This window comes from Oncorhynchus gorbuscha, unplaced genomic scaffold, assembly GCF_021184085.1.
Source record: "Oncorhynchus gorbuscha isolate QuinsamMale2020 ecotype Even-year unplaced genomic scaffold, OgorEven_v1.0 Un_scaffold_2193, whole genome shotgun sequence".
NCBI classification, from domain to species: domain Eukaryota; kingdom Metazoa; phylum Chordata; class Actinopteri; order Salmoniformes; family Salmonidae; genus Oncorhynchus; species Oncorhynchus gorbuscha.
In genome coordinates, this window is record NW_025746766.1 from 71,409 (window position 1) to 85,000 (window position 13,592).

At 46.7% G+C, this 13,592-nt stretch overlaps 1 protein-coding gene across 1 annotated transcript in view; it reads left to right on the forward strand.

Annotated features, from left to right (window-relative positions):
* The window catches only part of LOC124025138 (general transcription factor 3C polypeptide 1-like), a 56,070-nt gene that overhangs the window by 41,324 nt on the left and 1,154 nt on the right, over positions 1–13,592 (forward strand). The window contains exons 10-11 of the mRNA XM_046338801.1: positions 10,410–10,576; positions 10,910–11,001. Of these exons, the coding sequence (XP_046194757.1) occupies positions 10,410–10,576; positions 10,910–11,001 (259 nt within the window). The remainder of the gene's footprint in view (positions 1–10,409; positions 10,577–10,909; positions 11,002–13,592) is intronic.

Genomic DNA, 13,592 nt, shown 5'->3' on the forward strand with positions numbered 1-13,592 from the left:
AGAACGTTGAGATGGAGAACAGATATGATTGGCTGTCAGGTAGAATAGGGAACCTGTTCAGAACGTTGAGATGGAGAACAGATATGATTGGCTGTCAGGTAGAATAGGGAACCTGTTCAGAACGTTGAGATGGAGAACAGATATGATTGGCTGTCAGGTAGAATAGGGAACCTGTTCAGAACGTTGAGATGGAGAACAGATATGATTGGCTGTCAGGTAGAATAGGGAACCTGTTCAGAACGTTGAGATGGAGAACAGATATGATTGGCTGTCAGGTAGAATAGGGAACCTGTTCAGAACGTTGAGATGGAGAACAGATATGATTGGCTGTCAGGTAGAATAGGGAACCTGTTCAGAACGTTGAGATGGAGAACAGATATGATTGGCTGTCAGGTAGAATAGGGAACCTGTTCAGAACGTTGAGATGGAGAACAGATATGATTGGCTGTCAGGTAGAATAGGGAACCTGTTCAGAACGTTGAGATAGAAATGGAGAACAGATATGATTGGCTGTCAGGTAGAATAGGGAACCTGTTCAGAACGTTGAGATGGAAATGGAGAACAGATATGATTGGCTGTCAGGTAGAATAGGGAACCTGTTCAGAACGTTGAGATGGAGAACAGATATGATTGGCTGTCAGGTAGAATAGGGAACCTGTTCAGAACGTTGAGATGGAGAACAGATATGATTGGCTGTCAGGTAGAATAGGGAACCTGTTCAGAACGTTGAGATGGAGAACAGATATGATTGGCTGTCAGGTAGAATAGGGAACCTGTTCAGAACGTTGAGATGGAGAACAGATATGATTGGCTGTCAGGTAGAATAGGAACCTGTTCAGAACGTTGAGATGGAGAACAGATATGATTGGCTGTCAGGTAGAATAGGGAACCTGTTCAGAACGTTGAGATGGAGAACAGATATGATTGGCTGTCAGGTAGAATAGGGAACCTGTTCAGAACGTTGAGATGGAGAACAGATATGATTGGCTGTCAGGTAGAATAGGAACCTGTTCAGAACGTTGAGATGGAGAACAGATATGATTGGCTGTCAGGTAGAATAGGGAACCTGTTCAGAACGTTGAGATGGAGAACAGATATGATTGGCTGTCAGGTAGAATAGGGAACCTGTTCAGAACGTTGAGATGGAGAACAGATATGATTGGCTGTCAGGTAGAATAGGGAACCTGTTCAGAACGTTGAGATGGAGAACAGATATGATTGGCTGTCAGGTAGAATAGGGAACCTGTTCAGAACGTTGAGATGGAGAACAGATATGATTGGCTGTCAGGTAGAATAGGGAACCTGTTCAGAACGTTGAGATGGAGAACAGATATGATTGGCTGTCAGGTAGAATAGGGAACCTGTTCAGAACGTTGAGATGGAGAACAGATATGATTGGCTGTCAGGTAGAATAGGGAACCTGTTCAGAACGTTGAGATGGAGAACAGATATGATTGGCTGTCAGGTAGAATAGGGAACCTGTTCAGAACGTTGAGATGGAGAACAGATATGATTGGCTGTCAGGTAGAATAGGGAACCTGTTCAGAACGTTGAGATGGAGAACAGATATGATTGGCTGTCAGGTAGAATAGGGAACCTGTTCAGAACGTTGAGATGGAGAACAGATATGATTGGCTGTCAGGTAGAATAGGGAACCTGTTCAGAACGTTGAGATGGAGAACAGATATGATTGGCTGTCAGGTAGAATAGGGAACCTGTTCAGAACGTTGAGATGGAGAACAGATATGATTGGCTGTCAGGTAGAATAGGGAACCTGTTCAGAACGTTGAGATGGAGAACAGATATGATTGGCTGTCAGGTAGAATAGGGAACCTGTTCAGAACGTTGAGATGGAGAACAGATATGATTGGCTGTCAGGTAGAATAGGGAACCTGTTCAGAACGTTGAGATGGAGAACAGATATGATTGGCTGTCAGGTAGAATAGGGAACCTGTTCAGAACGTTGAGATGGAGAACAGATATGATTGGCTGTCAGGTAGAATAGGGAACCTGTTCAGAACGTTGAGATGGAGAACAGATATGATTGGCTGTCGGGTAGAATAGGGAACCTGTTCGTTGAGATGGAGAACAGATTGAGTCAGGTAGAAAGGTTTGTTGGAGAACAGATATGATTGGCTGTCAGGTAGAATAGGGAACCTGTTCAGAACGTTGAGATGGAAAGGTTTGTTGGAGAACAGATATGATTGGCTGTCAGGTAGAATAGGGAACCTGTTCAGAACGTTGAGATGGAGAACAGATATGATTGGCTGTCAGGTAGAATAGGGAACCTGTTCAGAACGTTGAGATGGAGAACAGATATGATTGGCTGTCAGGTAGAATAGGGAACCTGTTCAGAACGTTGAGATGGAGAACAGATATGATTGGCTGTCAGGTAGAATAGGGAACCTGTTCAGAACGCGTTGAGATGGAGAACAGATATGATTGGCTGTCAGGTAGAATAGGGAACCTGTTCAGAACGTTGAGATGGAGAACAGATATGATTGGCTGTCAGGTAGAATAGGGAACCTGTTCAGAACGTTGAGATGGAGAACAGATATGATTGGCTGTCAGGTAGAATAGGGAACCTGTTCAGAACGTTGAGATGGAGAACAGATATGATTGGCTGTCAGGTAGAATAGGGAACCTGTTCAGAACGTTGAGATGGAGAACAGATATGATTGGCTGTCAGGTAGAATAGGGAACCTGTTCAGAACGTTGAGATGGAGAACAGATATGATTGGCTGTCAGGTAGAATAGGGAACCTGTTCAGAACGTTGAGATGGAGAACAGATATGATTGGCTGTCAGGTAGAATAGGGAACCTGTTCAGAACGTTGAGATGGAGAACAGATATGATTGGCTGTCAGGTAGAATAGGGAACCTGTTCAGAACGTTGAGATGGAGAACAGATATGATTGGCTGTCAGGTAGAATAGGGAACCTGTTCAGAACGTTGAGAGATGGAGAACAGATATGATTGGCTGTCAGGTAGAATAGGGAACCTGTTCAGAACGTTGAGATGGAGAACAGATATGATTGGCTGTCAGGTAGAATAGGGAACCTGTTCAGAACGTTGAGATGGAGAACAGATATGATTGGCTGTCAGGTAGAATAGGGAACCTGTTCAGAACGTTGAGATGGAGAACAGATATGATTGGCTGTCAGGTAGAATAGGGAACCTGTTCAGAACGTTGAGATGGAGAACAGATATGATTGGCTGTCAGGTAGAATAGGGAACCTGTTCAGAACGTTGAGATGGAGAACAGATATGATTGGCTGTCAGGTAGAATAGGGAACCTGTTCAGAACGTTGAGATGGAGAACAGATATGATTGGCTGTCAGGTAGAATAGGGAACCTGTTCAGAACGTTGAGATAGAAAGGTTTGTTGGAGAACAGATATGATTGGCTGTCAGGTAGAATAGGGAACCTGTTCAGAACGTTGAGAGAAATGGAGAACAGATATGATTGGCTGTCAGGTAGAATAGGGAACCTGTTCAGAACGTTGAGATGGAGAACAGATATGATTGGCTGTCAGGTAGAATAGGGAACCTGTTCAGAACGTTGAGATGGAGAACAGATATGATTGGCTGTCAGGTAGAATAGGGAACCTGTTCAGAACGTTGAGATGGAGAACAGATATGATTGGCTGTCAGGTAGAATAGGGAACCTGTTCAGAACGTTGAGATGGAGAACAGATATGATTGGCTGTCAGGTAGAATAGGGAACCTGTTCAGAACGTTGAGATGGAGAACAGATATGATTGGCTGTCAGGTAGAATAGGGAACCTGTTCAGAACGTTGAGATGGAGAACAGATATGATTGGCTGTCAGGTAGAATAGGGAACCTGTTCAGAACGTTGAGATGGAGAACAGATATGATTGGCTGTCAGGTAGAATAGGGAACCTGTTCAGAACGTTGAGATGGAGAACAGATATGATTGGCTGTCAGGTAGAATAGGGAACCTGTTCAGAACGTTGAGATGGAGAACAGATATGATTGGCTGTCAGGTAGAATAGGGGAACCTGTTCAGAACGTTGAGATAGAAAGGTTTGTTGGAGAACAGATATGATTGGCTGTCAGGTAGAATAGGGAACCTGTTCAGAACGTTGAGATGGAAAGTTTGTTGGAGAATGATTGGCTGTCAGGTAGAATAGGGAACCTGTTCAGAACGTTGAGATGGAGAACAGATATGATTGGCTGTCAGGTAGAATAGGGAACCTGTTCAGAACGTTGAGATGGAGAACAGATATGATTGGCTGTTCAGTAGAATAGGGAACCTGTTCAGAACGTTGAGATGGAGAACAGATATGATTGGCTGTCAGGTAGAATAGGGAACCTGTTCAGAACGTTGAGATGGAGAACAGATATGATTGGCTGTCAGGTAGAATAGGGAACCTGTTCAGAACGTTGAGATGGAGAACAGATATGATTGGCTGTCAGGTAGAATAGGGAACCTGTTCAGAACGTTGAGATGGAGAACAGATATGATTGGCTGTCAGGTAGAATAGGGAACCTGTTCAGAACGTTGAGATGGAGAACAGATATGATTGGCTGTCAGGTAGAATAGGGAACCTGTTCAGAACGTTGAGATGGAGAACAGATATGATTGGCTGTCAGGTAGAATAGGGAACCTGTTCAGAACGTTGAGATGGAGAACAGATATGATTGGCTGTCAGGTAGAATAGGGAACCTGTTCAGAACGTTGAGATGGAGAACAGATATGATTGGCTGTCAGGTAGAATAGGGAACCTGTTCAGAACGTTGAGATGGAGAACAGATATGATTGGCTGTCAGGTAGAATAGGGAACCTGTTCAGAACGTTGAGATGGAGAACAGATATGATTGGCTGTCAGGTAGAATAGGGAACCTGTTCAGAACGTTGAGATGGAGAACAGATATGATTGGCTGTCAGGTAGAATAGGGAACCTGTTCAGAACGTTGAGATGGAGAACAGATATGATTGGCTGTCAGGTAGAATAGGGAACCTGTTCAGAGCGTTGAGATGGAGAACAGATATGATTGGCTGTCAGGTAGAATAGGGAACCTGTTCAGAACGTTGAGATAGAAAGGTTTGTTGGAGAACAGATATGATTGGCTGTCAGGTAGAATAGGGAACCTGTTCAGATATGATTGGCTGTGAGGATGGAAAAGGTTTGATGGAGAACAGATATGATTGGCTGTCAGGTAGAATAGGGAACCTGTTCAGAACGTTGAGATGGAGAACAGATATGATTGGCTGTCAGGTAGAATAGGGAACCTGTTCAGAACGTTGAGATGGAGAACAGATATGATTGGCTGTCAGGTAGAATAGGGAACCTGTTCAGAACGTTGAGATGGAGAACAGATATGATTGGCTGTCAGGTAGAATAGGGAACCTGTTCAGAACGTTGAGATGGAGAACAGATATGATTGGCTGTCAGGTAGAATAGGGAACCTGTTCAGAACGTTGAGATGGAGAACAGATATGATTGGCTGTCAGGTAGAATAGGAACCTGTTCAGAACGTTGAGATGGAGAACAGATATGATTGGCTGTCAGGTAGAATAGGGAACCTGTTCAGAACGTTGAGATGGAGAACAGATATGATTGGCTGTCAGGTAGAATAGGGAACCTGTTCAGAACGTTGAGATGGAGAACAGATATGATTGGCTGTCAGGTAGAATAGGGAACCTGTTCAGAACGTTGAGATGGAGAACAGATATGATTGGCTGTCAGGTAGAATAGGGAACCTGTTCAGAACGTTGAGATGGAGAACAGATATGATTGGCTGTCAGGTAGAATAGGGAACCTGTTCAGAACGTTGAGATGGAGAACAGATATGATTGGCTGTCAGGTAGAATAGGGAACCTGTTCAGAACGTTGAGATGGAGAACAGATATGATTGGCTGTCAGGTAGAATAGGGAACCTGTTCAGAACGTTGAGATGGAGAACAGATATGATTGGCTGTCAGGTAGAATAGGAACCTGTTCAGAACGTTGAGATGGAGAACAGATATGATTGGCTGTCAGGTAGAATAGGGAACCTGTTCAGAACGTTGAGATGGAGAACAGATATGATTGGCTGTCAGGTAGAATAGGGAACCTGTTCAGAACGTTGAGATGGAGAACAGATATGATTGGCTGTGGCTGTCAGGTAGAATAGGGAACCTGTTCAGAACGTTGAGATGGAGAACAGATATGATTGGCTGTCAGGTAGAATAGGGAACCTGTTCAGAACGTTGAGATGGAGAACAGATATGATTGGCTGTCAGGTAGAATAGGGAACCTGTTCAGAACGTTGAGATGGAGAACAGATATGATTGGCTGTCAGGTAGAATAGGGAACCTGTTCAGAACGTTGAGATGGAGAACAGATATGATTGGCTGTCAGGTAGAATAGGGAACCTGTTCAGAACGTTGAGATGGAGAACAGATATGATTGGCTGTCAGGTAGAATAGGGAACCTGTTCAGAACGTTGAGATGGAGAACAGATATGATTGGCTGTCAGGTAGAATAGGGGAACCTGTTCAGAACGTTGAGATGGAGAACAGATATGATTGGCTGTCAGGTAGAATAGGGAACCTGTTCAGAACGTTGAGATGGAGAACAGATATGATTGGCTGTCAGGTAGAATAGGGAACCTGTTCAGAACGTTGAGATGGAGAACAGATATGATTGGCTGTCAGGTAGAATAGGGAACCTGTTCAGAACGTTGAGATGGAGAACAGATATGATTGGCTGTCAGGTAGAATAGGGAACCTGTTCAGAACGTTGAGATGGAGAACAGATATGATTGGCTGTCAGGTAGAATAGGGAACCTGTTCAGAACGTTGAGATGGAGAACAGATATGATTGGCTGTCAGGTAGAATAGGGAACCTGTTCAGAACGTTGAGATGGAGAACAGATATGATTGGCTGTCAGGTAGAATAGGGAACCTGTTCAGAACGTTGAGATGGAGAACAGATATGATTGGCTGTCAGGTAGAATAGGGAACCTGTTCAGAACGTTGAGATGGAGAACAGATATGATTGGCTGTCAGGTAGAATAGGGAACCTGTTCAGAACGTTGAGATGGAGAACAGATATGATTGGCTGTCAGGTAGAATAGGGAACCTGTTCAGAACGTTGAGATGGAGAACAGATATGATTGGCTGTCAGGTAGAATAGGGAACCTGTTCAGAACGTTGAGATGGAGAACAGATATGATTGGCTGTCAGGTAGAATAGGGAACCTGTTCAGAATGAGATGGAGAACAGATATGATTGGCTGTCAGGTAGAATAGGGAACCTGTTCAGAACGTTGAGATGGAGAACAGATATGATTGGCTGTCAGGTAGAATAGGGAACCTGTTCAGAACGTTGAGATGGAGAACAGATATGATTGGCTGTCAGGTAGAATAGGGAACCTGTTCAGAACGTTGAGATGGAGAACAGATATGATTGGCTGTCAGGTAGAATAGGGAACCTGTTCAGAACGTTGAGATAGAAAGGTTTGTTGGAGAACAGATATGATTGGCTGTCAGGTAGAATAGGGAACCTGTTCAGATGGAACGTTGAGATGGAGGGTTTGAACGTTGAGATGGAACAGATATGATTGGCTGTCAGGTAGAATAGGGAACCTGTTCAGAACGTTGAGATGGAGAACAGATATGATTGGCTGTCAGGTAGAATAGGGAACCTGTTCAGAACGTTGAGATGGAGAACAGATATGATTGGCTGTCAGGTAGAATAGGGAACCTGTTCAGAACGTTGAGATGGAGAACAGATATGATTGGCTGTCAGGTAGAATAGGGAACCTGTTCAGAACGTTGAGATGGAGAACAGATATGATTGGCTGTCAGGTAGAATAGGGAACCTGTTCAGAACGTTGAGATGGAGAACAGATATGATTGGCTGTCAGGTAGAATAGGGAACCTGTTCAGAACGTTGAGATGGAGAACAGATATGATTGGCTGTCAGGTAGAATAGGGAACCTGTTCAGAACGTTGAGATGGAGAACAGATATGATTGGCTGTCAGGTAGAATAGGGAACCTGTTCAGAACGTTGAGATGGAGAACAGATATGATTGGCTGTCAGGTAGAATAGGGAACCTGTTCAGAGCGTTGAGATGGAGAACAGATATGATTGGCTGTCAGGTAGAATAGGGAACCTGTTCAGAACGTTGAGATGAAAGGTTTGTTGGAGAACAGATATGATTGGCTGTCAGGTAGAATAGGGAACCTGTTCAGAACGTTGAGATGGAAAGGTTTGTTGGAGAACAGATATGATTGGCTGTCAGGTAGAATAGGGAACCTGTTCAGAACGTTGAGATGGAGAACAGATATGATTGGCTGTCAGGTAGAATAGGGAACCTGTTCAGAACGTTGAGATGGAGAACAGATATGATTGGCTGTCAGGTAGAATAGGGAACCTGTTCAGAACGTTGAGATGGAGAACAGATATGATTGGCTGTCAGGTAGAATAGGGAACCTGTTCAGAACGTTGAGATGGAGAACAGATATGATTGGCTGTCAGGTAGAATAGGGAACCTGTTCAGAACGTTGAGATGGAGAACAGATATGATTGGCTGTCAGGTAGAATAGGGAACCTGTTCAGAACGTTGAGATGGAGAACAGATATGATTGGCTGTCAGGTAGAATAGGGAACCTGTTCAGAACGTTGAGATGGAGAACAGATATGATTGGCTGTCAGGTAGAATAGGGAACCTGTTCAGAACGTTGAGATGGAGAACAGATATGATTGGCTGTCAGGTAGAATAGGGAACCTGTTCAGAGCGTTGAGATGGAGAACAGATATGATTGGCTGTCAGGTAGAATAGGGAACCTGTTCAGAACGTTGAGAGATGGAGAACAGATATGATTGGCTGTCAGGTAGAATAGGGAACCTGTTCAGAACGTTGAGATGGAGAACAGATATGATTGGCTGTCAGGTAGAATAGGGAACCTGTTCAGAACGTTGGAGAACAGATGATTGGCTGTCAGGTAGAATAGGGAACCTGTTGTTGAGATGGAGAACAGATATGATTGGCTGTCAGGTAGAATAGGGAACCTGTTCAGAACGTTGAGATGGAGAACAGATATGATTGGCTGTCAGGTAGAATAGGGAACCTGTTCAGAAGCGTTGAGATGGAGAACAGATATGATTGGCTGTCAGGTAGAATAGGGAACCTGTTCAGAACGTTGAGATGGAAAGGTTTGATGGAGAACAGATATGATTGCCTGTCAGGTAGAATAGGGAACCTGTTCAGAACGTTGAGATGGAGAACAGATATGATTGGTTGTCAGGTAGAATAGGGAACCTGTTCAGAACGTTGAGATAGAAAGGTTTGTTGGAGAACCGATATGATTGGCTGTCAGGTAGAATAGGGAACCTGTTCAGAACGTTGAGATGGAAAGGTTTGTTGGAGAACAGATATGATTGCCTGTCAGGTAGAATAGGGAACCTGTTCAGAACGTTGAGATGGAGAACAGATATGATTGGCTGTCAGGTAGAATAGGGAACCTGTTCAGAACGTTGAGATGGAAAGGTTTGTTGGAGAACAGATATGATTGGTTGTCAGGTAGAATAGGGAACCTGTTCAGAACGTTGAGATGGAAAGGTTTGTTGGAGAACAGATATGATTGGCTGTCAGGTAGAATAGGGAACCTGTTCAGAACGTTGAGATGGAGAACAGATATGATTGGCTGTCAGGTAGAATAGGGAACCTGTTCGGAACGTTGAGATGGAAAGGTTTGTTGGAGAACAGATATGATTGGTTGTCAGGTAGAATAGAGATGGAAACATTGGTTGTAGAACAGATATGATTGGCTGTCAGGTAGAATAGAGATGGAAACATTGGTTGTAGAACAGATATGATTGGCTGTCAGGTAGAATAGAGATGGAAACATTGGTTGTAGAACAGATATGATTGGCTGTCAGGTAGAATAGAGATGGAAACATTGGTTGGAGAACAGATATGATTGGTTGTCAGGTAGAATAGAGATCGAAACATTGGTTGTAGAACAGATATGATTGGCTGTCAGGTAGAATAGAGATGGAAACATTGGTTGTAGAACAGATATGATTGGCTGTCAGGTAGAATAGAGATGGAAACATTGGTTGGAGAACAGATATGATTGGCTGTCAGGTAGAATAGAGATGGAAACATTGGTTGGAGAACAGATATGATTGGCTGTCAGGTAGAATAGAGATGGAAACATTGGTTGTAGAACAGATATGATTGGCTGTCAGGTAGAATAGATATGGAAACATTGGTTGGAGAACAGATATGATTGGCTGTCAGGTAGAATAGAGATGGAAACATTGGTTGTAGAACAGATATGATTGGCTGTCAGGTAGAGGAATTGTATCAGATCTATTTCTATCTGTGATGTTTCACGCCCCTAAATATGCCCCTGCTTTCACTTGCCTCCTACCACGCCCCCTACCAAAGGTGGAGCCAATCAGGAGCCAGAGCTGGAATCTTGGCTTAGCCCAGTTGAGGAGGAGGAGTCAAAATTCGGTCCTGACGTTTCATTGGACCAGACGGGGAGTATGTTCGCAGGCAACAGCCAAGCGGAGGACAGCGTCACGGTCATCGAGGACATCCCCAGTCAGAAGGTGAGGCTTGTGTGTCTCTCGAACATGATGATGTAGAGATGTCTTTAAATCGAGTGCAGTGAATTCCCTGTCTGAATCCCTCTTCCCCTCCCCCGTCTCTCCCCCTCCCCGTCTCTCCCCCTCCCCCCGTCTCTCCCCCTCCCCCTCCCCATCTCTCCCCCTCCCCCGTCTCTCCCCCTCCCCCGTCTCTCCCCCCCCCCGTCTCTCGCCCTCCCCCTCCCCGTCTCTCCCCCTCCCCTCTCTCCCCTCCCCGTCTCTCCCCCTCCCCGTCTCTCCCCCTCCCCGTCTCTCCCCCTCCCCGTCTCTCCCCTCCCCCCGTCTCTGCTGGGTCAGGAGCACCACCGCCAGACGTACCGCCTGCTGAAGAGGAAGAACGTGATTGTGGAAGCTGTTCAGAGCCTCAAGATCATAGAGGGCCTCTTCACGTCAGTCACACCACTTCCTGTCTCACTGGGATTTGTTGTTAAAAAATTTAAATAAAAAAAATCTCAATCTGATTATATTGTTCTTCTCATCCCCCTCCTTTCTGTCCCTCCTCCCTCTCCCTCTCTCTGTCTCTCTCTCTGTCTCTCTCTCTGTCTCTCTCTCTGTCCCTCTCTCTGTCCCTCTCTCTGTCCCTCTCTCTGTCCCTCTCTCTGTCCCTCTCTCTGTCCCTCTCTCTGTCTCTCTCTCTCGGTCCCTCTCTCTCTCGGTCCCTCTCTCTCTCGGTCCCTCTCTCTCTCGGTCCCTCTCTCTCTCTGTCTCTCTCTCTGTCCATCTCTCTCTCTGTCCATCTCTCTCTCTGTCCTTCTCTCTCTCTGTCCCTCTCTCTCTCTCTGTCCCTCTCTCTGTCCCTCTCTCTGTCCCTCTCTGTCCCTCTCTGTCCCTCTCTGTCCCCCTCTCTGTCCCCCTCTCTGTCCCTCTCTCTGTCCCTCTCTCTGTCCCCTCTCTGTCCCTCTCTCTGTCCTCTCTCTGTCCCTCTTCTCTGTCCTTCTCTCTGTCTCCCTCTCCTCTCTGTCCCTCTCTCTGTCCCTCTCTCTGTCCCTCTCTCTGTCCCTCTCTCTGTCCCTCTCTCTGTCCCTCTCTCTGTCCCTCTCTCTGTCTCTCTCTCTGTCCCTCTCTCCCTCCCCTCCTCTCTGTCCCTCTCTCCCCCCCTCCTCTCTGTCCCTCTCTCCCTCCCCCTCCTCCCTCTCTCTGTCCCTCTCTCTGTCTCTCTCTCTGTCTCTCTCTCTGTCTCTCTCTCTGTCTCTCTCTCTGTCTCTCTCTCTGTCCCTCTCTCTGTCCCTCTCTCTGTCCCTCTCTCTGTCTCTCTCTCTGTCCCTCTCTCTGTCCCCCTCTCTGTCTCTCTCTGTCTCTCTCTCTGTCTCTCTCTGTCTCTCTCTCTGTCCCTCTCTCTGTCCCTCTCTCTCTGTCCCTCTCTCTCTGTCCCTCTCTCTCTGTCCCTCTCTCTCTGTCTCTCCCTCTGTCCCTCCCTCTGTCCCTCTCTCTGTCCCTCTCTCTGTCTCTCTCTCTGTCTCTCTCTCTGTCTCTCTCTCTGTCTCTCTCTCTGTCTCTCTCTGTCCCCTCTCTCTGTCCCTCTCTGTCTCTCTCTCTGTCCCTCTCTCTGTCCCCCTCTCTGTCCCTCTCTCTGTCTCTCTCTCTGTCCCTCTCTCTGTCCCTCTCTCTGTCCCTCTCTCTGTCCCTCTCTCTGTCCCTCTCTCTGTCCCTCTCTCTGTCCCTCTCTCTGTCCCTCTCTCTGTCCCTCTCTCTCTGTCTCTCTCTCTGTCTCTCCCTCTGTCCCTCCCTCTGTCCCTCTCTCTGTCCCTCTCTCTGTCCCTCTCTCTGTCCCTCTCTGTCTCTCTCTCTGTCCCTCTCTCTGTCTCTCTCTCTGTCTCTCTCTCTCCCTCTCTCTGTCTCTCTCTCTGTCTCTCTCTCTGTCTCTCTCTCTATCGCTCCCTCTGTCCCTCTCTCTGTCCCTCTCTCTGTCCCTCTCTCTGTCCCTCTCTCTGTCTCTCTCTGTCTCTCTCTCTGTCTCTCTCTCTGTCTCTCTCTCTGTCCCTCTCTCTGTCTCTCTCTCTCTCCCTCTCTCTGTCTCTCTCTCTGTCTCTCTCTCTCTCCCTCTCTCTGTCTCTCTCTCTGTCCCTCTCTGTCTCTCTCTGTCTCTCTCTCTCTCTGTCCCTCTCTCTGTCCCTCTATCTCTCTCTCCTGTCCTCTCTCTGTCCCTCTCTCTGTCCCTCTCTCCTCTCTCTCTCTGTCTCTCTCTCCCTCTCCCCCCTCCCCCTCCTCCCTCTCTCCTCCTCTCTCTCTCCCCTCCTCTCTCTCTCTCCTCCCTCTCCTCTCTGTCCCTCCTCTCTGTCCCTCCCTCTCCCTCTCTCTCTCTCTCTCTCTCTCTCTCTCTCTCTCTCTCTCTCTCCCCCTCCCCTCCCCTCCCTCCCTCTCTCCCCTCTCTCTCTCTCCCCTCCTCTCTTCCTCTCTGTCCCTCTCTCTCTCTGTCCCTCCCTCTCCCCTCCTCTCTCTCTCTCTCTCTCTCTCTCTCTCTCTCTCTCTCTCTCCTCCCCCTCCTCCCTCTCCTCTCTTCCTCTCTGTCCCTCTAGAATCCAGAGGTTGGTTCAGGATGAGGAGAAGCTAGATGGTGTGAACACTAAGTGTTGTAGGAAGTCTATCCTGCGTCTCATCAGATCTCTGTCTAAAGAGGGAATGCTCAAACTGTTCAGAACCACTGTTATACAGGACGGAGTCAGCAAGAAGGTACACACACACTGCACTCACACACACACTGCACACACACACACACACACTGCACACACACACACACTGCACTCACACACTGCACTCACACACTGCACTCACACACACACTGCACTCACACACACACACACTCACACACACACACACACTACACACACTGCACTCACACTACACACACTGCACATACACTCACACACACACACTGCACTCGCGCACACACACACTGCGCGCACACTCACACTGCGCACACTCACACTGCGCACACACACACTGCGCACACACACACTGCGCACACACACACACACTGCGC